At 29.9% G+C, this 27,643-nt stretch overlaps 1 protein-coding gene across 1 annotated transcript; it reads right to left on the minus strand.

Moving 5' to 3' along the window:
• Window positions 1-8,037: 8,037 nt before the first annotated feature.
• LOC113364269 (kanadaptin-like) lies at window positions 8,038-10,449 on the minus strand. Its single transcript, XM_026606757.1, has one exon. It carries the CDS (start codon window positions 10,447-10,449, stop codon window positions 8,038-8,040), a length of 2,412 nt encoding a protein of 803 aa, XP_026462542.1.
• Between the last annotated feature and the right edge of the window lie 17,194 nt (window positions 10,450-27,643).

A 27,643-nucleotide genomic window follows, 5' to 3' on the forward strand; every position in this document is an offset into this window, starting at 1 on the left:
TTAAAAACAATTAAGCATAATTTGGTCGCAAGTATGAGAGTATTTTCTATTTCAGGAAATTTTGTGAGTAAACAAAGTTCACGTCTAAGTAGCAATTCGATAGACGTTCTCAGTTTTTCGAAATCATATTTTATTAAACAAAAAAAAACAATTAGAATGTTTAAAATTAATTTATTAAAATTGCTCGGAACAGACAATACCCGAGTTTAGCTTTTAAATGTTTTTAAAACTAAAATTGATATTAACAAGTATGTATCAACATGTATCTAATTTTTTTTTTAATTTGATGCATTTTTTTTTATTTAAAAATATATTATTTTTATTTATTCGAAAACTTTCCTTTCACTATCTATTTCAAATAAAAAATATTTAACTAAATTTATTTAAATAAATAAAATATTTTCATTCTTATATGTGAACGCATGATGCATGAATAACGAATACTTATTTTCAATATTATTTAATCAAGATAAACTATTATTTTTTAGTTCTACTAATTAAAATTTAAATAATTTTGTTTATTATCTATAAAATTGAACAATAAATAAATTCAGTCAAATACTGCTCTAAATTACACTAAATTTGAGGATAAATTACATAATATTCGAGCAAAAATGTATTTTCTATATAAAATTCGAAAACCGGTTAAAACCGTTTTTTTAGTAAAATTAAAATTCGAAAACCGGTTTTCCAAAATGTCGGTTTTTGTAAAAACACTAGTACAAATGATTTAGTAGAAGTGCAAATGATTTAGAAGATGTACAAGTGATTCAAGTACATAATTACAACTGATTCAGAGAAAGTACAAGAGATTCAAAAAGAAGACTTTTTTGATTTAGAAAGACTTTTGATTTAGATGAAGGACTAATGATTCAGAGCAAAGACTAAGGGAGGACTGATGATTTAGAGGAAGAACAAATTATTTAGTAGAAGTACAAATGATTTACAAGATGTACAAGTGATTCAAAGGGATTTCAACTTATTCAGAGGAAGTACAAGAGATTCAAAAGGATGCCTTTTCTGATTCAGAAGAAATACAAGTAATTCAGAGGAAGAACAAGTAATTTAGTACAAGTACAAATGATTTTGAGAGAGGACTAATGATATTCAGAGAAAGTACAAATAATTCTTACCATTGGAAATAGATGCTGAAAGACATCCAAAAGTGTATCCTTCTCTCATCGGACAGTGCAGGACTCTGTAGTTCACGTCGTAGCATTTTAGGGTTGATCCTGAAATAAGTAGAATTATATTAACTTCAATATCACCAATCGCAGAACTATAAAGGGACAACTCTTGGATCCCTAACTAATATTGTTGGAACAAATTTTAAAGAGTAGCTCAAAGGGTTTTGGAATTTCTAAAATGTACAATAACAATAGACTGGTTTTTCGTACCCATTTTTAACACTTCAAGTTAGACAATTGTATTCAACAAATACTAATGCTGATCAATTTTTAACTGGAGACTTTTAAAACGATTAAAGTAGACTTTTGCACTGTGGAATAATACATTGACGTATCTGGTGATCGTCCTCTTAGTACAAAACTTGTTTTGAATTTTTAAGTGTTATAATTAGGATATTTCATCAGCTACTAAAATTGATAAAGTTCTAATCAGAAAAACTCAACTCAAGAAAAGAATAAAATAATGTTTAAGGACAATACGTTAAGGAGTATGGTGATAATCCTCTTTTTCAGAATGCCATCTAATTTGGATATTTTATCAGACAACGTGTTTGATTTACCAACAAGTAATAAAACCAAAAAACATTTGGTCTAAAAGTTTAAGAAAATAACAGATTATTTTCAAAGATCTACACTGATTCTCAAAGATCTACGCTGATCCTCAAAGATCTTTAATATATAGAAAATTTAAAAGTTTTTTTAGAATCTAGATGAATATTCAAAGATCTTTGAAGTTCCACATCTGAAGATAAACTACAAAAATTTTTAAAAATCTATACGAGTATATGAGATTTTTAAATATATATTTTTTTAAGGTTGTAGTTTTTCTAAGGTCTATAGAACACAAACCGTTTGTACTACACAATTGTAATTTTTTAGATATTTTATCAATCAATATGCCTGGTATAACGTCAAATAGTAAAACTAATAAATTTTTAATCACAAAAATTATGATAATGGACTTAAGGATGTAACCGTTTGTACTACATAGTTGCCATTTGGATATTATTTTAATCAATTTGCTTAGTATAACATCAAATAGTAAATCTAGTAAATTTTTAATCACACTCTCAAAAAAATAAAAATAAAAATGCACTTCAAGATGTAGATCATTATAGGAAGGCCTTGCAATTTGGATGTTTTATTAGTGCATATTTTCTTGGTGCAATAACTTATTTTAAAAAATCTTTAAAAATCCAAAAATTAAATCCAAAATAATATAAGGTTGTCAAATATCTCCCTTCCGCCTTTTTGTATTATAAACCAAGAGCAAAAAAGCGGAAGGGAGATATTTGACAACCTAATACTATGGTTATCACATAACTGACACTATACAATGATGACTGATACAATTTTTTATGAAAGTTTGTACGCAGCCATCAAACTCATTTTTTGATATTATTTTCATAACAATAATATTTAATAATAAAAATTTATTATTATATATTATTAAAACTTACCTGTATGCAAAATACAAATCGCCATTAATGCAAACAAGAACAATCTTGTTGAAGACATTTTGGATTTAATAGTTTGATTAATTAATTAGTAATAATACACAATAATTAGGATATTAATATTTTATAATATTTTTAGAAGTACTTTAAATTTTAAACTTGTGGACACAGATTATTAATTTATCCGAAATTGTACCATGGATGGATTGAACTGTCGCGTTCTAATTTATTTAATTATTTATTTTAATTATTAATTATTTTTTTCGACTTTTATTATTATTTCCTCGACTGATTTGTGTGGTTTGTGATCCTGGAGTGTTTTTGTATCTGGAGCTGTGTCGTCTGTATTTTCAGAGTAGGGCGTCCAGAAATAAACATCATCCGATGAAAAACAGTGGTGGAAAATATTTTCAGTTGTAGATCCACTTGAGAAAATAGTTTCTGAAAAATTATTACATTTACAGTTCTTTTACTTTGCCTTTTGTAAACTGTCTGAGTAATTTTTATCACATTTTCTTAGTATTCTAGTATTTCCTAGTATTCTCTCTGATGTTTTCCTCTTGGTGGTCAGTTTATTTTCTTTTTTTCTTTGATCTCTGGTGGAATTCTATTTTGCCACAATTGCAATTTTTGACTAATTTGTTCTCTGATTCGTGGAATTCTATTTTGCCACAATTTCAATTTTTGACCAATTTGTTCTCTGATTGGTGGTATTCTATTTTGCCACAATTGCAATATTTGACTAATTTGTTCTCTGATTGGTGGAATTCTATTTTGCCACAATTTCAATTTTTGACTAATTTGTTCTCTGATTGGTGGAATTCTATTTTGCCACAATTGAAATATTTGACTAATTTGTTCTCTGATTGGTGGTATTCTATTTTGCCACAATTGCAATATTTGACTAATTTGTTCTCTGATTGGTGGAATTCTATTTTGCCACAATTTCAATTTTTGACCAATTTGTTCTCTGATTGGTGGTATTCTATTTTGCCACAATTGCAATATTTGACTAATTTGTTCTCTGATTGGTGGAATTCTATTTTGCCACAATTTCAATTTTTGACCAATTTGTTCTCTGATTGGTGGTATTCTATTTTGCCACAATTGCAATATTTGACTAATTTGTTCTCTGATTGGTGGAATTCTATTTTGCCACAATTGCAATATTTGCCCAATTTGTTCTCTGATTGGTGGAATTCTATTTTGCCACAATTGCAATATTTGACTAATTTGTTCTCTAATTGGTGGAATTCTATTTTGCCACGATTGAAATATTTGACTAATTTGTTCTCTGATTGGTGGAATTCTATTTTGCCACAATTGCAATTTTTGACTAATTTGTTCTCTGATTGGTGGAATTCTATTTTGCCACAATTGCAATATTTGACTAATTTGTTCTCTGATTGGTGGAATTCTATTTTGCCACAATTGCAATATTTGACTAATTTGTTCTCTGATTGGTGGAATTCTATTTTGCCACAATTGCAATATTTGACTAATTTATTCTTGAAGTCGCTGATCAGCTTGCTCGTCAGTAGAGTCTTTTAATCTGGTTTAAAAATTGAGCAGTATTAAATTTAATTTGTGAAGACTAGTTGATAATAAGGTTGTTCTTTGGTTATCTCACCATACCAGTCTTCTTTTTTTTAGCAATTTTTTTAATTAGTTTCTTCCTGAAGTCGAAAACATACTTCATTGTCAGTAGAGTCTCTTATTTGTTACATCAATGGATTTTTACTAATTTCTCTCTTGTTTTAGGCCAGGGTGAAGTTTATGTAATTCACTCTTCAAAAAAATTTAATTTGCCTTAAGGCAAAATGCCACTTACACCTAGTTTATCAATATCGAATTAAGAAGTAATTTATTTTATTTCACTATTTTTTCCACGACCTGTTGTTTGCTTTCACTGTTTGGCTGACTTATTATGTAGGTGGAAAACTATTTAGAACATATATACATTTATATATATATATATATATATATATATATATATATATATATATCAGAGATAGTTTTATGTTTTATCAGGAAAGTTCACCAAAAAACAAAGTCATTAAATAAGAATCTAGTTATCTTCTAGTAAAAAGTGTAAACAAACAAAATTTGTTTACATTTCGGTTCAGGTTCAAAATACTTTTGGGTGCGTGAACCCGAAAAGATAATATTATCTTTACGCAATAATTATACTTATAATATCTTTATACATATCCATTTTTGAGACATTTTATATGAATATCAATAGAGTACAGAAATTTAACTTTTTTTTAAATTTTGTCTGTCTGTATGTTGTTTCGGTTAATCTACAAAACTGCTGGACCGATTTTGATGTAACTTTTATTTTAGAAAAAACCTTAAATTTTAATATCTATCTTTAATTTTAATTTTAATTGTTTTTACTTTATCTGGTACCGTGGTTTTATCGTAAAACTGAACAAAAAAGTAATTTACATTAGTAAATTTCATTTTACCTTATCTTAACTCTTTTAAAATATTTTATTATTCTTATATTTTATATAAAACTATTAACTTGTTCGTTAAAATAAGTTATTTAATGTATTCGCCTATGTCATAATTAATAATGTAAAAAAATAAGTACATATCCGTCGTTGTATGATAAATTGCATCGTTATCTTTATAGGCCAAGGATTTTCTATGCACAAATGCATCATCATACATAATTATTTTTTTAAATTAAACTAAACTATGTTATCTAGACGACATAATAAATTACTTTATATAATAATAATTATGAATACCATAAATCCCTATTGGTAATTAGTAATTAAAAAAATAATTATTGGCGACTTTCTTTGTAATAGTCATTACTACTACATAAAGAAAATTACTAGTAAAATATTGTACTTTTTATTTCAAACAAGGACTCTACTGCCGAGTCAAATGCTCTGAACAAAATTAAATAATAATTTCTGATAAATTAAAAGGACTCTACTGACGAACAAACTGATCTTAATGATCTTGAGGAATAATTCAAAATAACATTATACTTTGTAATTAATAAAAGGACTCTACTGACGAACAAATCAGTCATTATCAATTTTTTGAGGCAGAAAATAGTAAAGTATTACAATATGAAATAGATAAAAGGAATCTACTGATAATCAATTCAAAGAAATCACTATAGATAGTAATGTATTACATTTTATAATATCTAAAACATAGATGAAAATATCTAAAAGGACTTTACTGACGAGCAAACTGATCCCAATAATCTTAAAGAAGAATCTAGTAAATTATAGAATAGATAAAAGGACTCTACTGACGAATAAAGATACAGTAAAATATTTCGCTTTGCAATAAATAAAAAGAACTCTACTGACGAGCAAAATTATTAAAAATTCAAGGAAAAAAACAGTAGCATAATTTAATTTGTAAAATATATGAGAGGACTCACTAATGGATAAAAATTTATTAATTTAATAGAACTTAATATTTATGGAAGAAGAAAACTTAAATAAAACAATAAATGGATAGAAGGATTCTACTGACGAGCAAACTAAAAATATCCGACTTAAGTAACTCGATAACCAACAAGAAACTTTTTTTTCAAAATAAACAATTATTTGACAAACTTACTAACTGTTATAAAGTAAAAAAAGTTGAATAAAAATTAAATATTGAGTTAAAAATAAATACTTTTTCCAAATTCGGTATCAAACAGTTCAGAATGAGTTGAAACGTCGAAAAAACATAAAATTAGCAAAACTCTGGTAAAAACATAAACTTTTCCTTCGGAAATTAAATTTTTTGTTTTTGGTTTTTATCAAATTAATCTGGAAATTCAAATATATAAAATTCATATCCACAAAATCTCTAAACTTTCAAATTACAAACAATAATTAATAATAAATATTATTAATTCAGCACCTAATTTGTAAACAACGTTATTTACAATATCTAGTTCAGAAAAATTCAATTTTAGGGGTAGAGGGAGGGTTTGATAAAAAAATACAAAAAATTACGTGGGATAAGGAAGGGTCTAGTTAGTGTATTTATTTTATCTGATTTTTAAAAAAAATACGATTTTTTCGTAAATTTGAAAAATTTGTTCGAAAAATTTTAGGAGGCGTTCATTAATCACGTAATCGATTTTTTAAGGATTTTTGGACCTTCCTTTTTTGATACGTCGCAACATTTAGAATTTAAAAATTTGTATCCACACACACACACGTACATCCATTTTTCTTAAGTTAAGGTTCAGAAACCTTTGAAACGTAAAGATGTATAAAAAGTATTATTTTCGAGTTTTTTGCGATTTTTATAACTTTCCCTACGAGAAGTTAAAAATTAAAAAAATATACCCGAAAAATTGTTTTTTTTATTAACTTCCCGTCGGGTAAGTTATAGCAATCGCAAAAAAATCGAAAATGAAAATTTTTATATATCTTTACGTTTCAGAGGTTTCTGAACATTTTGACATACCTTAGAAAAAATGGATGTATGTGTGTGTGTGTGTGCGGATATAAATTTTCGTCGATGATTTCGGGAACACGGATGAAGCAATTTGAATAATTTAAAAAACATTCGATTCGTATTGATAAGGAGACGTGCTGATTAATTTTTGGCGAGGGTAGGTCTAGCCGTTCCGAAGATACTGGGCAAAAAGTGCCAAAAAACATTTTACTTGTATTGACAAGATGAAGAACTGATCAAATTTTGATGAAGGCAGGTCTAGCGGTTTCGGAGATCTAATAAAAAAGTAAAAAAAAAATGCCATTAGACACATGCACATCAAATTATCAGATATTTTATAGAGATTTTAACAATAAGTATAAATTTTGTTTGCATACCTATGGGTTCCGTACCAATGTTTATTCGTTAGACAGCGACGCAGCGCTTACGCGCTTCGATATTGTGTCTCTATGCAGTTAAAGCAGTACGATTGCTTTAAAGAAAAGTTCAGAATTTCCAAAATATTTCAAAATAAATTTTTCTTCAAAAATTTATTCTATTTCTTTCCAAAAAAAGTAAATTTTGTCAAAAATTTGTAGTTTCTCAAAAATCTAATTTTTTCAGAGTAATTTTTTTTCAAAAATCTTAATCTTTTTGAAAAAAATAATTCTTGGTACGGAAAGTTCCAGCAATTTGCCTTAAGGCACGATGCCATGCGCCCCACTAGTTTAATTAATTAATCTGGAGCTTAAATTTTATCCTTTACACTTCTAATATGTAAAAAAATAATATTTAAGTATCTATTCCTAATTTAAATAAGAAATTTCAAAAAAGTCAAAAGGTTCAGAACATAATGTTAGCAAATCTAGCAGAAATTTGTAATTATAAACAACAATTAATACTTTTATACAAAACTATTTAATTAAAACAAATATATACATACATCCAATCATAAAAAAATACAATATTCTATCCTATTACTAATAACCAAATTTATCATTCAATTCTGTTCGACCATCTCCAGTTTGATTTTTGGGTGGCACCCAAGTGTTGTACTTTTCGCCTAATTGTTCAATTGTTTCGGAATTATCATCAGCCCTTTCATCTTTTATGCGATTTCTGAAACGATTTCTATTTTGCTTTTTAGAAGAAATAGATTTTTTGATTGAATTTATACTTTTATCATCATTGGTAAAAGACTCATTGATACTTTTATCATCATTGGTAAAAGACTCATTGATACTTTTATCATCATTGGTGAAAGACTCGTTGATAGTTTTATCATAATTTGGAATAAAAGAGATCTTTTGTATTTTATTTTGATTTTTTGGGTGGCCAGGAGGATGTTCATCAATACTTTTGTCTTTAGTTGTAGTAGAGGCGATTTTTTGGATTTTATTGGAATTTTTTGGGTGGTCAGTATCAATACTTTTGTCTTCTGTTGTAGTAGAGGAGGATTTTTGGATTTTATTGAGATTTTGTGGTTGGCCAGGATGTTCATCAATACTTTTATCTTCAGTAGAGGAAAACTTTTGGATTTTATTGGGATGATTAAGACCTTCTGGATTTGTTGTGACTTGGATGTGTTTTTTAGGAGATTTCTGTTGGTCTTTAACCATACTTTTATCTTCAATTGCATCTAAGGATGTCTCAGGAATTTTATTGTGGTCATTGCTAAGACTTTCTGGATTTGGTTTGACTTGTATTTGTTTTTTAGGAGACTTATGCTGGTTAGTTTTGTCTTCAGGTGCCTCCAAGTTGCTCTTTTCGATTCCATCAGTTTTCTGAATATTTTCTGGATCATCTTGGTTCTCCTCATCATTTTCTGGTTCATCATCATCCCCAGTGTCCATTTTCCAAGACGGTTCCACAATTACCTTCCTCGCCTCTAATTTTTTCTTAAAACCAGGTCGTTTACCAAACAAAGGCAAAAAGCTTTTCTTATCAGCCTTTTGAGGCGCCGAAACAGTTTCCGGTTGCAACTCTGGTAATTTATTAGGAGCACTAATTTTAATCAGTTTTTGTACTTGTTTTAAATTCTCCTGCAACTGTTTAATCTCAAACATAGTCTTCCTTTTAGTCAAACTGTCCATTTTGGAATCCCTCAGCCCGGACATAAAATTATCCAAAGCATCAGCATCATCAGTGCTTTTGGTAACAGATTTTTGGCTATCGCGTGATAATTTGGATTGAAGATCCTGGATTTGCTTTAAAATTTCCTTTTCCTCATTTACCAGTTCTTCGTGTGTGGCTGTACGCTTGTTGTCCAAAGTTTTCTTCAATCGTTTACGCTCAACATCACCAGTCCTGTCCAAAAAATCATCTTCCTCGCTGTCTGAATTAGTTTTGCGTTTTCTAGGCTCGTGATTGGATTGTCGGAGTACTCCTAAACGATCCAGGATCCTGCAGGCTTCCAACGCACACTGGACAACCGCTTCCTTTTTCTTACCGTGATGTGTGTACTCACAAACAATAGGTTGCCCATGAGAGTTATCAACCGGTAGTTCTATTTTGCATGTAAAATGTGCAGCACCTTTGTCTTCAACGTTGTAGACTAAATCTAAGCCTTCGCGTTCAAAGAAACCACGCAAAGTCTTCTTGGGGTCATCCAGGAACAACTCTTCGTTATTTGTAGCAGCAAACGGGTTCTCGGTTAGATCCGTGTTTTCATCAGCATCTTCACCCATTCCCCAATCGATACCTTGCTCTTCAGACTTCTTTACAAGCTCTTCGTGCTTCTGAATCAGCTCTTGTTTCTTGTTTATCATATCTGTTATCGTCATTTCATTTTCTGTGTAATCATCCCCATCACCACCTAAAATGTAAGTCCTGGTGCTTGCACCAAACTTCAAAATAAAACCTGGTTTAACATGTACATACCTACAAGGCAAGAGTCTTGTTTTATTTAAAAATGTTCCATGCGTGCTGTTCTGATCATAAATGTACCAGCCTTTGGGTCTGTTGTCTTCAGTCGTTGGATGAAATTGTAAGACAGCATGGTACCTGGATATTGTAGGATGTGCTAAAATATAATCACAGTCTGGTAAACGTCCAAAAGTCCAATACGCCTTCTGATTTAGACTTTTGGTTTCCAAGATGACCCCAGATTTTATAACTTCCAAATGAAATTTATCAGTTTCATCAGGAATTTGTGACCATTTGGGTTCTTTGTAGGAATTTGTGACAGGTTTTAGAGGATCTGCATTTACTTGTTTGGGTTCTACAACCACTTCAACATTTTTATCTTCAACTTTTGCTTCTGGTTCAATTTCAACAATTTTTTGAGGTTGTGGACGATTTATTTGTTCATCTACAGGTTTTAATTTACGGGGCAACTTGCCAACTTTTCCTATCAGTGTAGGTTTTTTAAATTCTGTTTCTGCACTTTCCATTGTTATTAATTATACAAAATTTACAATATATTCATTTTATGTTACAATTATTTTTCATACACAACGCAACTAACAGTTTGACGTTCCTAAGATTCATTCTAAATTGTGTCTTAGCTAAATGTAGTTAGGCTGCAGAACGTTAGATGGTGCAAGTGAGATCGTTTTTAGTTATTATTTGCTCCAGTTAAATTCAATTGGGTAATTTAATGTTCAAGTCGTTCTGAATCGTTTGGGACCGAATTTAGAAAACGATTTTTGGTCGACAAACGTCTCTACTGATTTTAAAAATTAAAAAAAAAATTAAAATCCATTCGATGTAATTCGATGAGGAATAGCGATTATCATTAAGGAAACTATCGTCCTAGCCGTTTCTTTCGAATTAGCCAGAAAGAAGAAAAATTTTTGTCCACGTTTTTATAAATAATTATATTAGATTCGATTTTAACTGAAACCTACTGAAAAGATATTATTTGGGAATCGTGCTTACTAGTTTTTAGCAGAGATCAGCCGTTTCTTCTAAACTAATTACCAAAATATATATTTTTTTTAAGTTTCGATGATATTTCGAAATATTTTTCTAGTTAACTTCCCGTAGGGTAAGTTATAGTGATCGTCCAAAAAAAAGGAAATTGAATATTTTTGTATATCTTTACGTTTCAGAGGTTTCTGAACATTTAGGAATACCTCAGAATAAATGAATGTTTGTGTATGTGTGGATACAATTTTTCGTCAATGTTTTCGGGCGTATACGGATCAACCGATTTGAATGATTTAAAAAGCAATCGATTCCTATTGATAGGAAGACATGCTGATTTGTTTTTGGCAAAGGCAGGTCTAGCCGTTACGGAGATACGAAGCAAAGAGTGCAGAACATAGATATCGAGTTTTGAGAGTGCGGAGCACCCGATTCGAATGATTCAAAAAACATTCAATTTGCAATGATTGGGAGAAATGATGATTAGTTTTTGGCAGAGACAGGTCCAGCCATTTTGAAAATACCTAAACTAAAACTGCAAAAATTACAGTTTTTGAGAGAACGGAGCATCCGAATGAATGATTAAAAAAACATTCGATTCGTAATGATCGGAAAACGTGGTGATTAGTTTTTTGCAAAGGCAGGCCCAGCCGTTTCGACTAGAATATCAAAACTAGAATTATATACAGGTCGATAAGTAGCCAGGTAGACTGACTGACAATAAGTTGCAACGCTTTATCTACCCTAAAAAAATAATCTGAAAATAATATTTATTTATTTATTTTAAATATATAGCCCACAGATTTCTTCCAAGAGGACTCGAAGATACAATTATTTTACATAATGAATAACAATTAAAGTATATACAAAATTACAATATATGGTTATTAACATAAAATGCTTAAGATAAAATTACATATAATGCAGAATGTAACAATATTATTTATAAACAGAATAAGATAAAATAATGAGATATTTAAAAAGAAAATAAAAAGGTTAACTTAATAAAAGGTTAATATTGTTTTTTTGAATTGACAGAAAGTGCATTTCCAGTAAATTTACACTATATATCAAACAAAATACAACATAAAACAATATACATGTTCCGGAAATTATTGAATTAATAAATAAAGTCTCAAAATTATTTTTTCCAAAATGTTTAGTTAATAATAACACAACAATTAATGTGATAGATTCTATGACAAAAAATATGTTCTGGTATCCCAACAATGCGTGCTATTTAGTTGTATAAAAGAATTTTACTTAAAATAAATATTTCAGTTTTAATTTATAAATTTTTTTCTACCACATTTATGTTTTTGTTAATGTTATACTGTATTTAAATATATTGTTTATAAATTTTGTAATGTTTTTGCCACATAATTAAAATTGTTTAGATTTAACCCTTTCCACTCGGATGCCGCCGCCGCCATATCAAATGTAATAAAAATCCTATAAAAACAAAAAATAAAAAAAAAAACAAAAGAAATAGTGCATTGGTGCTGTTGTGAATTATTAATATTATAATCATAGAACTAGGAACTTTTCAAATTGCATTCCACTGAAGATGACAAAAAATTATATGTCGAAACGTATGGAAATAATAAAGATGTTTCATGCTTTACATCAAAATTTTGAAATTATTTTAACACACATTTATATGTCATATATATATTTTATATATGCCATGACCCCCACTACAACTTGATGTGTGCAAAAATACATTTGCAAATGCATTTCGGCGAATGCACTTCTCTCAATCAGTACGACGTCGGCTTTGCACTTCGTTGCACATGCTTTAAATGTTACGTTTTTTTGCGATAAAAATTAAAAATAAATTATAATAACATATACTTTTGTTGTTAAATATTAAATTCAGTAATGACAGTTTATTTGGATAAATTAAAAAGTGAAAATTAATAATATATCGTGTTTGATAAAAAAGTTATTCATTAGTTCGTAAATTAATTTTTTCGTAAAATTTGTGATTCTGTGAATAAACAAAATTAGCTCAAGTTTTAATTAAAATTTTACACTCTTGAAACGATGCTGAAAAATTTGAACATATTAAAATTTTACTAAAATCTATTTCTAAATATAATATTTAATACATTTGAAAAAAAATATACAAAAATTAAGATCCTCATGCAAAAACTTTTATCAAATTAAATATTTAATATTTAATTTAAATGTATATACATATTTAATATATTACCAAAAGTGTTCAAATTTATGTTAAAATTCTCTCTCTCGTGCAGTTTTAATTTATCTCACCGATTAATTAATTAGTTAATATTTAACAATTAAGGGTGGTCTAATTTGTGTTATCTTATATTATCTTATCTATTAAAATAATTATAATTATTTATTTATTTATTAATGCTATTAATAGTGATGGATTGCATAATGGATTACTGGCAAGTTTTTATTGGATTAATATCGAACGATGTAACATCAGGTAACTTTAATATGTAACTTTTATATTGAAAGTGTTCCAAAATAAATAAATTAAAATAAATTAATTAATGAAATCAAAAGCGATTTGTCGTAATATAATTGAACATCGTCGTAATATAATTTGTCGTAATAATGTTTTTACGAGAGTATTGGAAATGTGCATCGCAATTAATAGTGAATTAACTAAATTAAATTAATATTGAATTGAATAAATTCAATTAAAATTCAATTATAATTTATTCCAAATTTATTTTCTCGTAGAAACATTAATTCGACAGTTTATTTAGAATCTAATCGTTTTTTATTTTATTTATTTGTTTATTTTTATTCATTTATTCTGGAACACTCACTCAAATCTTAAATAAAGGCTCTAGTAAGATATCACGTGTATTTATTTTTTACATGAATTTTTGAAAAAAAATCCAAACATTTTCAAAAAATGTAAAAAAATACAATTTATTCGTAATGATGTATAGATTTTAAAACTGTCTTAAGCAAAAAATTAAGTAGATAACCTAAATGCACACCATTTTTTTGTTTTCTTATTATAAAATAACAGAGTAAGCTTTTACAAGAATAGACTTTGAATAAAAACAAATTGGATTTGAAAAACCCTACTCTAAATATCAACCAATTATTTAAACTAATTTTAATTAATACTTAATAATAAAAATGTTTTTGGATAAGCTAGATCTCTTATCTAGTTTGATAAGATAAGATAATTTCCTGTATATGTGCAATAAAACAAAATTTAATAAATAAATAATAAGAAAATTATAATATTGTTATTTAACTAAGGGTTTGGCCAAAGAGTTTGGCCCTTTATTTCAAACTTTAAATAATTTTTACGACTTATGACTGTACCAGTTTTCATAGAAATATAATATTTTTGGATATTTGTTAAAACCATGAACTTTAATACTAGCATTAAATTATGAAGAAACGACTTGACCGATCTTGGCCTATTTAAATTTTTAAAATCGGTTCAGAATTTTTGCCGAAATTGTTGACGAAAGATTTGTATCTACTAATTATGAAGAAATGTCTGTGCTGATTGTTCTGTTCTTATCACCAAATGGCTTTTAAATTTTTAAAATCAGTTTAGCCGTTTTTGAGGAAGCGTCAACAAAAGATCTAATACAGAAAGAATACAAACGTGCAATTGAGCAAATTGGGATTTTCTTTTATAATTAACGAATCTAATAGGCGATATTATTTAATTCTGACGCCTTTTATCTTACGATAAGAGAGTTTTCTATTATATTATAATTTTGAAAATTTTATCGCCAAATTCGCAAATTTCGGGCGAGTGTACTATCGTCTTGAAAATATTTCTAATATTTGCTGCGCGTGCGAATTACATAAGTGCATGTGTGTAATTTCGATCGTACACACATACTGATAAAAAACACACTTTTAGGTGAGACCGGGGGACGATTGACACACTTCTATGCGAATTTTTATATTCACCAGTGTGCAAAACTTCAACTTATTTTGTTTTTCTTTTTAGAGTGAAAACACTCATGAGTCAAGATGGTAAAGTTGCATCTTCTCTTTTGTGATTGATACTTCATTATTTTTAAAATTTGGTTGAACTTCGTAAGTCCACTCTAGTATGCTTTGATAATTGCATCTGATAGAATTCTATTTAACTAACTGCGAAGTTCTCATTTGCTAAGAAGAATTTTGTCTTGACACATTAGTAAGGTGTAATTTGCACTTCTACTATTTTTTATTAATATATTGTTTTCCACTTTAAGTCGATACTTAATTTGCTCTCACTTACTTTTTTATTTTTAAAGATGAGAATTAATTTGCTTGTCAGTAGAGTTCATTCCGTTCAAGAAAAGAGTCAATTTAACCATCAATAGGGGCAGGGCCGGTCCTGGGGTACTCAGCGCCCGCATGCCAATTTTTTTTTCTAGCGACCTCCCCCCCTGTTATTTTAACTTTTTGAACAGTTTATCATTAAAATTATGTTACATTTATGTTAATTTTTGTAAATAATTTTTAATAAGTCTGGATTCAGTACTATAATATAAATGCGCATAAAATTCATTGATTTTAAATTATTTGGAAGATCAAGGTGATTTGCGGGTGCTCATAATCAATAAGAAAGTGCCTTCCTTAGTTCTCGCACTAAGAAACTATTTTGAAATTTTTAATTTCAATCCACTCAAACTTTTTTGGAAATCCAAAAATTTCAGTATGTTCATTATTGCTTGCAAGAATATTTTTAAATTTTCATTTAATTCTAACGCGTGTGTAATATTAATATTTGGGTTGTGAAACATTTTACTTATTGATTTTGGGGGTTTTATGCGATTTATTCTATTGAACAATTCAAAGAAAGTAAAAAAGGTCTAGCCTCACATTATTAAAAATAACACTGGTGGTTTATGTTAAACTATTTCAAATTAATTTTTCATTATTTAAAATATCTAAAATTGCATCGTAAACTTTTTCTAATTGATATTGTAGGAGCCGAATTGTATGTATTCATCTATACTTTTTCATTGTGTATCAGATTGTTGTTTTAAAAAATATTGTCCAGGATTAGAAAAAGATGCAAAGATATTATATATTTTTTGAATGATATTGAAAAAACTATATTATAAATTTCATACCAGAATCTCGTTTTGGCGCCCCCTAAGGCGTGCGTCCGCATTTTTTGTATGCATTCCATTCAAGGTGGGACCGGCCCTGAGTAGGGGTTTTTATTCTAAAATAACAGTCAGACAACTCTTCGGAAGAATATTTAGGCTCTGCACAAGATTCAGGTCGGTCGTCAGTAGAGTTAGTTTTTCTTCAAATCTAAATTCAATTTGCTCGTCCAATAGTGTTATTTCTTACAAATCGAAAATTATTCAGCTCATCGGTAAAATAAAGAGATCTTTTTCTCCAGGAGTAGTTTTACCATCGTCTCGATATCGCCGTCCCGTGCTTTGATCGCGCTCGGGTATCTATTGGTAGTATTTTTTCCCCCGGTTTCCCCTATCTGTTCCAAAATTTAATTCCGCCATCGTCGTATATCTGTGTGCGAATGATTTTATTCGGCGAGGCCAATACTCTAATTCATGGTCAAACCGCCACGAAACGACCAACGAACGACCAACTACGAACGACGAACGCAGCATGCGATTACTTGCGATTACATGCGCCGATGCCATCATCATCATCAAAGTCAACAACGTCAACATCATAGTTTTTAATATTATTGGACGCACTCGAAAAAATAACAATCATATTAATATATACAAATGAAAACGAAACATGGATTAGAGACATGGACTATAAGAAAAATGCATCAGATCAAATGCCTGATGAGGAGGTACTACCCAGAGAGGAAGAAACTTGCCTGGACTCGTAGCCCAATTTTACTGTGACTGATACTTTATTATTATTAAAGTCCAATTTTAAATTTTTTAATATATTTATTAACTTCCCGTAGGATAAGTTATAGTAATCGCGAAAAAATCGAAAATGAGAATTTTTATGTATCTTTACGTTTCAGAGGTTTATGAATATTTTGGCATACCTTAGAAAAAATGGATGTATGTGTGTGTGTATGTGTGTGCGTGTGTGTGTGTGCGGATACAAATTTTCGTCGACGATTTCGGAAACACGGATGAAGCGATTTGAATAATTTAGCTAGTGGTGTATAGTATCTTAAGGCAAATTGCTGGAACTTTCCGTACCGTAACGAAATGTTCGAGGAATATTAAATGTTTTCAAATATATAATTACAAATACTGTAACTTTCATTATTTCTGCTATCTTGTTTGTTATATCTGAACAAATCAAATGTAAATCATAAATCAATCAATTTATCTCCAGAACATTAACAATCATCATTTCATTTCATTTCGAATTCCCGTATAATCACAGTCTAAACGCATTTGCAAATAATTCTGTGCAACATTTTCACTTATACTGTGCTTGACTTGGCGGCATTTTCACATTTTTCAATAGTTTTCACAAAATTGAAAAAGTGCACTTGGGTAAACATTTGTACCAGAGTGTGCTGGGTCATTTTTTGATTTTTTAATCCAAAATTACAAATATGTTTTATGGAAAATAAAATAAGATGTTAGAGTTTTTTGTCCTAAAAAACAAGTGTTTTGTCAATACAAGCAGACAGTTTTTTAGATCATTCAAATCGTACGCTTAGTTCACTCAAAGACTGCCATTTTTTGCACATTTAACTCTGTATCTTCGATATGTCGGGACCTGTCTTTGCCAAAAACTAATCACCTCTTCTCCCAATCATTACAAATTGAATGTTTTTTAGATCATTCAAATTCGATACTCCGTTCTCTCAAAAACTCGATTTGTATTTTCTGCACTCTTTGCTCCGTATCTCCGTAACGGCTGGACTTGCACATCTCCTTATCAATAGGCATCGAATGTTTTGTGAACCATTCAAATCGGTTGATACGTGCGCCCGAAAACGTGGACGCAAAAATGCGGACATACAAAACACACACACACATCCATTTAGTTTCTGAGGTATGCCAGTAAAATGTTCATAAAACTCCAAAACGTCGAGAAATGAAAAATTTTCATTCTCGATTTTCGGCCTATTACTATAACTACCCTACGGAAGTTAAATATAAATACTAAGCATAATAACCTAATTTTGATACAATAATTATGTGTTTCTAACATTTAAATATGTTGCGTATATACATGTATATGTATCTAGCTATAATTCAGGCACGTGTAGCTAAGTTTACAGACAGCTATAATAATGCTATTTTATTTTATATGTAATAACCTCATTCGATAGTTCTCTGGCTCGATTCCAGAAAACAAAATAGCACACGCAAAAACCTAAATCTTATGCAAAAATTTATTGTCCTATCATATTGTTAGTATGTTTGTTTTGTCTAATTAGAATCTAAATGGGGAAACAGATCGAAGACCTGGATGGTAAAGAAATCAATTTAGAATTAAAAATTTATGAAAACTGTGGGTACGAATGTCGTCCATAGACGACATCTATTGTGACTGTTTTATTACTATTACCTATACTATTCAGATTATTCTTATTATTACATTTTTTGCCTTCGTGCTCGGGTATTTTTTTCTAATTTACCTATGAGTAAATGTGATTTAATTCGTGTATGTGTATGTGCATGTGTTTGTGTCAGAATGCAATGCCCCGTCCCGAGGTCACCAATAACATTCAAAACGATATATTTATTCTTGTGATGTAACCATGATTGCTTTACTAAGAAATTATATGTATGGTTCGTGTGTGTGTGTGTATGTGCGTTTTATGCGAAAGTGACTCCTCCTACATCTCATTATCTCACACACACTGACATAAATATAAACATACAGAATCACATATGTACCTACAAAAATTTTATATTTTCAAAATAATATAAATATAAAATCACACAAAAATCACAAAACGCAGCACAGGCACTTATAAACAAACAAAGTAACACCAAATGCATTTACACAAAAATTATCATACATATAATATAAAATAGTTTCAATCACACAAAATCACACAAACACAAGCAGGCACTTATGTAAATTTACTAACACAATCTTATATACTTACATAAACATCCAATTTCAGAATCACACAAACACACAATCACAGAAAAGTACAATGACAGAATCACAGAACGCACAAAATCACGCAATACACAAAAACACAATCATACATACTTAGAATAAGGGGGCGTCCATTAATCACGTGATAGATTTTATAGGGATTTTTAGTCACCTAATCACGTGATCAACTTTGTAATTATGTAAAAAATAAAAAATCACGAAGTATTAGGCAGGGGAGGGAGGAACACAGTAAGATATCACGTGCATTCAATTTTTAACTGAATTTAAAAAAAATCAAACATATTCTAAATTTTTTAAAAAATTTTACATTATTTTCTCGGAACTAAAAATCACGTGATGTTTGGTCGGAGAGGGTGGGTTACTTTTGAATATCACCACGTATGATCAAGGGAGAGGGAAGGTCCAAAAATCCTTAAAAAATCGATCACGTGATCAATGGACGGTAGTTTTGGGATTGTGATTATGTGTGATTGCGTAATTGCGCAACTGTGATTGTGTGCGTTTGAGTTTCGGCAATATTTTGTGACTTTTGTGACTGATTTTGTGATTTTGTAACTGTGTTGATTTTGTGATTTTGTAACTGAGTTTTGTGTGTGTGCTCGATGTATTTTAGTGATTGTGTGAACGTGTTTTTGTGTAATTCTGTGATTTTGTTATCGCACTTATGTAGCTGTGTAATAGTTCTTTTGTGTGATGGTGTTTATATGAAATTCTGTGATTGTTCGATAGTTTTCCTGTGTTTTTAGAATTGTATGAAAGTATGTGTTATTCTGTGTGGGTATTTTTGTGTTTTTGAGTCATGTGGTTCTGTAATTGTGTTTTTGTGTGATTGTATTTTTGTATGAAAGTTTGTGATTGTGCAACCATTATTTTTCTTTGTCTTAAAGATTGCATATAAGTGTGTGTGATTATGATTGTGTGATCGTCACATGCATTTATATTTTAACCGAATTTAAAAAAAAAATTAAAAAAAAAAACAAAAAAATCACAAATTTTTCTAGGTACTAAAAATCACGTGATTTTGGATGTGGCAAGAGGGCTATTTTTAAATATCACCACGTATCAGGGGTTGTCCATTAATCACGTGAGGTTTTTAGGTGGAGGGGGAGGGAATTTGACAAAAAATCACAAAATATCACAGGGATAAGGGAGCAGTACAGTAAGACATCACGTGTATTTATATTTTTTCCTGTTTTATTTATAAAAAATCCAAACATTTTCAAAAAAAAATAAAAATTTTACATGTTTTTTTTCGTAACTAAAAATACACGTGATGTTAGGCGGGGGAGGGGGGTAATTTTTAAAAATGGGGTCCAAAATCCTTTAAAAATCGATCACGTGATTAATGGACGCTCCCTCACTAAAAAGGAGAGGTGGTCTAAAAATATTTATAAGCGATCACGTAATTAATAAACGCCCCCAACCCAAGTGTGTGTTTGAGGGATTTTGTGTAAGTGTATTTAGTGTCATAGTTTTTAGTATAATTGTGCAAATGTGTGCAATTATGTAAATGCGTGTTAGTATAATTCTGTGATTATCTCATACTGTGTATGTTTATGTTTCTGTATAATTGCGTGACTGTGTTCTTGTGTGTTTTTGTAATAAATGTGTGCGTAAGTGTGTATCTATATGTTTGTGTGAATGTGTGCGATTTTAGTCCCATTCGTCGTCGGTAAATGCAATGCCCGTTGCCAAGGTCACAACCGATATGCGGATGTTTTCGCGAATGCTAACAAGAAGAAAAAGTCATAAACGATCGCCCGAACGATCGTTTCATTCGTTCGTTGTTAGATAATATTTAAAAGACGCAGTTTTCGCTTCAGCGGGAGAGGTATGGATTAAGAGTTATATATAATATATAAAGTTGTACATACATATATATTTATAACTACATCCTTATCGGTTACACCAAATTGTTATCACAAAAAAGTTGCGAATTACAAAAATCGCCATTTCACGTCTTATCGCAATTGCAAAAAAAGTACACACGCACTCTTATCTACGCATTCGGCATTCGCTATCTTATTTTTGCACATTTGACAATTTTTTTGCATTTTTCCACACAGATAAAAAAATGTAATAATACTGAAATGAAAATATTATTATGACCAAATTAGGCTGTATGGATCCAAACAAATTGATAATTAAGATCTATTTTTTTATATTAGTGACTTTTTCCTTAGTATCTATGGTCTGATCCAGAAGGATCTAAGTTGCAAATTTATTTTCCGGAAGATCGCAAAAGAAGCTAATAGTTTTGAAAATAGTGTGTCATTTATCTTCGAAACCGCTGGACCTGCCTTCCCAAAAATTTGATCAGTTCTTTATCTCAATACAATACAAGTAAAATATTTTTAACATCCCGTAGGGTATAGTAATGGGCCGACAATCGAAAATGAAAATTTTTGCATACGTTTCAAGAGTTTCTGAACATTTTGGCATACCTCAGAAAAAATGGATGTGTGTGTGTGTTTTGTATGTCTGCATTTTTTCGTCCACGTTTTCGGGCGCACGGATCAACCGATTTGAATGGTTTAAAAAACATTCGATCCCTATTGATAGGGAGATGTGATGATTAGTTTTTGGCAAAGGCAAGTCCAGCCGTTACGGAGATACGGAGCAAAGAGTGCAAAAAATACAAATCAAGTTTTTGAGATCTTTAAAGCTTTTATGTTTTATATGCATACAACAATACCAACATTCACGCGATATCCGGGTTGCCAGCGCGCACACACACACACACAAGGGCAATAATACACACACGCACCCACATCAATACACATCGAATAGTTTTTGTTGAATAAAAACAGACACACGCATTTTGCACGCGCCGCGAAATTTAAACGCGATTCAGTCAAACACACACAGGAGACGAATATCGTAACATTGATGGACAAATAAAGGTCATGGGCCACGATAATGTATTTTTGTAATTCTGTCACTTTTCATAAGCCTGTAATATTTTATAATGTTCATTAATACCATGAATTCTATCATATGAAAAGTTTTATTAATTACAAGAAAACGCCCAGGCTGATCTTTAACAGAAACTAGTCAGCAAACTCATGCACAGCAAAAGTGCACATCAGGTATTCGTATATAAATTTTATACCTTGTAGCGGAAGGTTCTAGAATGCTACTCTTTCCACTCTTTTGTGATAGGTTTTATAAAAAAGTGCACATCTGATATTCGTATTTAAGTTGTTGGGGTTTATTTAAGATGTTCTAGAATGCTACTCTCTCCTTTCTTTTGTAATAGGTTTTATGAAAAAGTGCATATTAGGTATTTGCATTTGAGTTTTATACCTTGTAGGGGGACGCTCTAGAATGCTACTCTTTCCTGTGTTTTATATCACTGTTTTATGTTATATTTTGATCTTTGTAATATGAACTTGGAAAAAGTGCACTTTAGGTCGTTCACTGTATAATTATATTATTTTATATTATATATTTATATAATTATATTATTTATAACATTTGGATCTGAAACTTTTTCTACATTTTTGAAATTTGACCTATATATTAGGTTGTCAAATATCTCCCTTCCGCTTTTTTGCTCTTGGTTTATAATACAAAAAGACGGAAGGAGATATTTGACAACCTAATAAATTAAAATTTTATCACATCAGTTTACATTATGCCATACACTACTAGTAAAACTTATTACAGAAGAGAGGAAAGAGTAGATTCTAGAACTTACCCCCATAGCCTAACAGCGGTTTTTATCGCAACAAAAAATTTGGTAAGATTTTGTCGAGTATTATTATGATTGAGTCTGATTTAGGGCGAATATAATTTTTTGACTGCAAATTGTAGTTTGAGAACTTGTCGTATGTAAATCTTAAAACAATTTATTTCGAAGTTACCAGAAATACTAATAACTATTACAGTTTTCTTTTGTGAAAATTAATCGAGCTTATGAAAATTTAAATATCTTTATAATGAACGTGAATAATATTAAAGAGAGCAAAGTGTAGCATTCTAGAACTTTCCCCCATAAGTATTACATATAAGAGCAAGAGGCAAAAAATTTGCGGAGGTTTTGTTCTGTATTGTTATCACAACCAGTGATATTGTTAAATCTAAATTTGTCCTACATACAAACATTCTTCTTTATATAAAAAATCATAAAGAACTTGAGTAAAAAAAATAATAATGAGTAGTACTGTCATAGGGCGGGTCTCTGAGCTGAGTCGAACTCCAACTCGATTCAGGAAAGAATATTGTTAAAGTTTTCCCATTGACAGTTGGTAACATATTTTTCATCTATATTTCCAAGTGAAAATAAACATCGTTGTGCTGCGCGATATGAGATTGTCCAGAGCAGGGGCTTGAACTCTCAGTAAGAGTAAAACATTATTGTTTATGCGCCATGCTTTTAAGTTTAATATATTTTGCTCGCCAACAGATTTTTTTTATATAGAGGAAATCGAATGTGGCCCTTATGTTTATTCAGATTTGGCAATCACTGGGGATCAACACAGCCAAATTATTTTCGACCAACACCAAAGCGAACAAAATGGCGATAAGTAAAAAGCATTTGACCCGATTCGAGGACGAAATGTATAATGCACACGCAGTCACCCACACCGACAAGAATAAATTATATGCGAATATAATATATATATATATATATATATATATATATTTGTAGTGGTATCCGTTTGCTAAACTCCTACGTGAATGCCAAAATCGTATTGTCTTGAGAAGCACTGCCAAAAAAATAGCACTATGCGAATTAAGTTTAAACTATTAGATTCACATCTCGTCAGTAGAGTCCCTTTTTTTCAAACATGTCAGGGGCGCCCATTAATCATCTGTGGTTGGTAGGGAGAGGGGTTGACAAAAAATCACGATAGTAAGATATCAAGTGCATTTATTTTTTACCTCGACTTTTTTAAAAAATCCAAACATTTTCAAAAAAAATCAAAAATTTTACATTTTTTTCTGTCCCTTAATCACGTGACGTTAGTAGGAGGGGGCAGTGACAAAAAATCACGATAGTAAGATATCAAGTGTATTTATTTTTTACCTGAATTTTTTGAAAAAAATCCAAACTTTTTTAAAAAATAAACAAAAATTTTACCATTTTTTTCTGGTAACTAAAAATATACGTGATGTTTTTGTGGGGGATGGGATGGAATTAATTTTGAAAATTACCAAGTGGAAAAGAGGGTTCAAAATTCCTTAAAAAATCGATCACGTGATTAATAGATGCCCCCTCAATATCAGAACCGAAGTTTTTGATTTATTTATATATATGTAGGTGATTTTAAATTATATTTGGTCCAAATTAAGCATGTTTGCAGCTGAGTTTCTAGTTGTTTGTTAGTAGAATCCTTATTTACCTTTCAAGGCAGTTTTGGCTTTTTACCGTGCTATAGGAGGGCTGTCGCATTTTCAGAGTGCCGCGTTGTAGGAGGGTTGGTTGTATAGATAAATTTTAAATGCAGCACTTGCTTGACATCTGTTCGAACTTTGGATTCTATTTGCTTGTCAGTAGATTTTTTTTACAAAGCATCAAATTCAGTTTTTTTTAATATCAACATAGGATTTTCTTACTAGTAGAGTTATTTTTTCGAACTTTGGATTCATTTGCATGACAGTAGAGTTCTTTTTTTACAAAGGAATGGCCGGGTGGCAAACAGGTTTAATGTCTTATTTTAATTTTAAAGGTATTTTTCAAAATAATTATAACATTTTTAACTAATGCTAAAAAACTACCAACGGTGGATAAAAATGATAATCATTTTTTCAACAAATCTTTGTTATAGATTCATATACGAATCGAACTGTTAGTAGAGAGAAAAACAAGTAGATAGGTAGATCATATACAAATCTAGTAAATAGAGTTCTTTCTCTGTTTATATTTAAATTTAAATTTGTTTATTTATTATTTCAGATAAAGATGAATTATACTACCATCTAGCCAACACTTGAAATAATGGGTAAGTGATCTTGTAATATTATTGTATGTATATTTGTTGTACATTATTTTATAGTAAATAATAGTGTTGTAGTACAAAGACCCAAAAACCGTTGTCGGTTGCATTAAGCGACTTTTAATTATAATTTTGGTTCACGCTATACGCTTCAGGAATTATATAATGACACACGTCATACACACGCTGATACACACATATATATATATATATATATATATATATATATATATTAGGGTGGTCCTTAATATGGACATTTTCGATTTTCCTTGCTCCCAAGTGCTCAAATGGTTCCAAATTGATAAAAACAATTCTCTGAAAGTTTTAGCTCTTAATATTGTCTTTTGGATAGAGCGCAATACAATCAAACTTCGTTTGGAAATAGCATGAAAAAATTTTCAAAAATTTTGCAGGGCGTCGAATTTTCAATAAAAAATGACACGAATTTTCACTTTTAATTCATTTGTCGCTAAGTTATACCTATAAATTTTTTTTTTAATTTTCAAAATTTTTTCCATGCTATTTCCATACAAAACTTTGATTGAATTGCGCTCTATCTCAACGTTAATATTGAGATCTAAAACTTTCAGAGAATTGTTTTTTATTAATTTGGAACCATTTGAGCCCTTTGGAGTAAGGAAATTCGAAAATGTCCATATTAAGGACCACCCTATATATATATATATATATATATATATATATATAAAGTACCTGTCACGATGTTCGACCAGAATGTTTTTCTAACCTACTGAACCGATTTTAAATTTGATTTGCAACAGTATTCGTTTATTTATAACTTAAGTTATAGGCAATATTAAATATCTTAAATCATCCTAGAAATATTAATATTTTAGTAAATTCAATTCATTTTGACAGTACTTTAACCGATGTTTCTGGAAGCTTTGAGATTTTTTTTATTTATGATTCACATTTTATTTGTTCAAAGTGTGCATTTGGTTGCAATGTCCCAAAAATATTATAAAGCACAATTTGTAGTCGAAAAATTACATTAGTCATAAAACAGAAAAAATGTGACAGTCATAAAAATCGATTATTATACATAAAATCAGTCAGATTGACCAGAAAATCTGTTATAATCAGTCAAAAAGAATTGAACTCGTTTAAAAATTTAACAACAATTGACAATAAAATTATATATGATATATAACATTATTAACTTCTCCTAGTATGAGTTATAGTAATCGCAAAAAAATCAAAAATGAAAATTTTTGCATATCTTTACGTTTCAGAGGTTTCTGAATATTTTGGCATACCTTAGAAGAAATGATTGTATGTGTGTGTGTGTGTGCGGATGCAAATTTTCGTCGACGATTTTGCGAACACGGATCAACTGATTTGAATAATGCTAAAACATTTTATTATTGTAAAAACTTCAAATTTTTCAAAAATGTTCATTTTTTCCAAGAAAGTCCAATTTTTCACAAGATTTTAAAATTTTCAAACACCTATTTTCTTCAAAGTTTCGAAAAACATTGAAAGTTGTTTTTTGCATTAAATTTTTTGTACGGGAAGTTCCAACAATTTGCCTTATGGCACGATGCCATGCACAACGAGTTGCAATATTTTCTGGTGTGCTATCTTACAGTAAAATTAAGTAATACATTGTTTCATACAAAATAATCTCTTACAACAAAATAAGATGTTACAAAAAAAACTTTTACGATAAGATAAAATGTTTCAGAAGAATCTCTTTTCATAAGAAAGTAAATTCAATGGAAATCAATAGATGACCATTTTCATCTTCAACACTCAAGACTATACTTGGAACATGGAGCAAGTTATCTTATCTCGTAAGATAAGATACTAAAAATAGGTTTATAGCCGAATGATTTAAGATTCAATATTTTTTTCTCTAAATTACACTTTAGAATGACGTGTTCCATAAATTTGCAGGAAATACTATCAGAATGCGTTCGCGAATCGCGAAGGTCGGTCATCGACTCTCTTTGGCTTTTTGGCTCTCCTGTTGCGAATTTAGATGAAAAAATAGATAGGTGGATCGTAAGATTTAATTTTAGCCTTGGACGACTCCAAATGACTAGTAACAGATATTCTTATTATTCTATTCTATTGCATTCGGATAGAATACAAATGCTATTGACTTCATGAATATTAATAATAACATTTTTTCACTAATAATTTAATAATTTTAATTTAAATCATTCTTTGTTCATTTGAGTATTTGAACATTTCTGTTCCTTATCGATTTGGTCAAAAATTCGATTTTTAGAAATGTCAGATTTTTAACTTCCCGTAGGGCAAGTTATAGTAATCGCAAAAAAATCCAAAATGAAAATTTTTGCATTTCTCGACGTTTCAAAACCTTCTGAACATTTTGGCATACCTTAGAAAAAATGGATGTATGTGTGTGTGTGTGTGTGTGTGTGTGTGTGTGCGTGTGTGTATGTATGTGCGGATACAAATTTTCGTCGACGATTTCGGGAACACCGATCAACCGATTTGTATAATTCAAAAAACATTCGATTCGTATTGATAAGGAGACGTGCTGATTAGTTTTTGGCAAAGGTAGGTCTAGCCGTTCCGAAGATACGGGGCAAAAAGTGCCGAAAACGGTAACTCAGTTTTTAGGAGAACGGAGCGTCCGATTTTAATAATTCAAAAAACATTTTATTTGTATTGACAAGGTGAAGAACCGATCAAATTTTCATAAAGGCAGGTCTAGCGGTTTCGGAGAACTAATGAAAAA

Source organism: Ctenocephalides felis, unplaced genomic scaffold, assembly GCF_003426905.1.
Source record: "Ctenocephalides felis isolate EL2017-DRISC unplaced genomic scaffold, ASM342690v1 CF-g0.4_SCAFFOLD_00845, whole genome shotgun sequence".
NCBI lineage: Eukaryota > Metazoa > Arthropoda > Insecta > Siphonaptera > Pulicidae > Ctenocephalides > Ctenocephalides felis.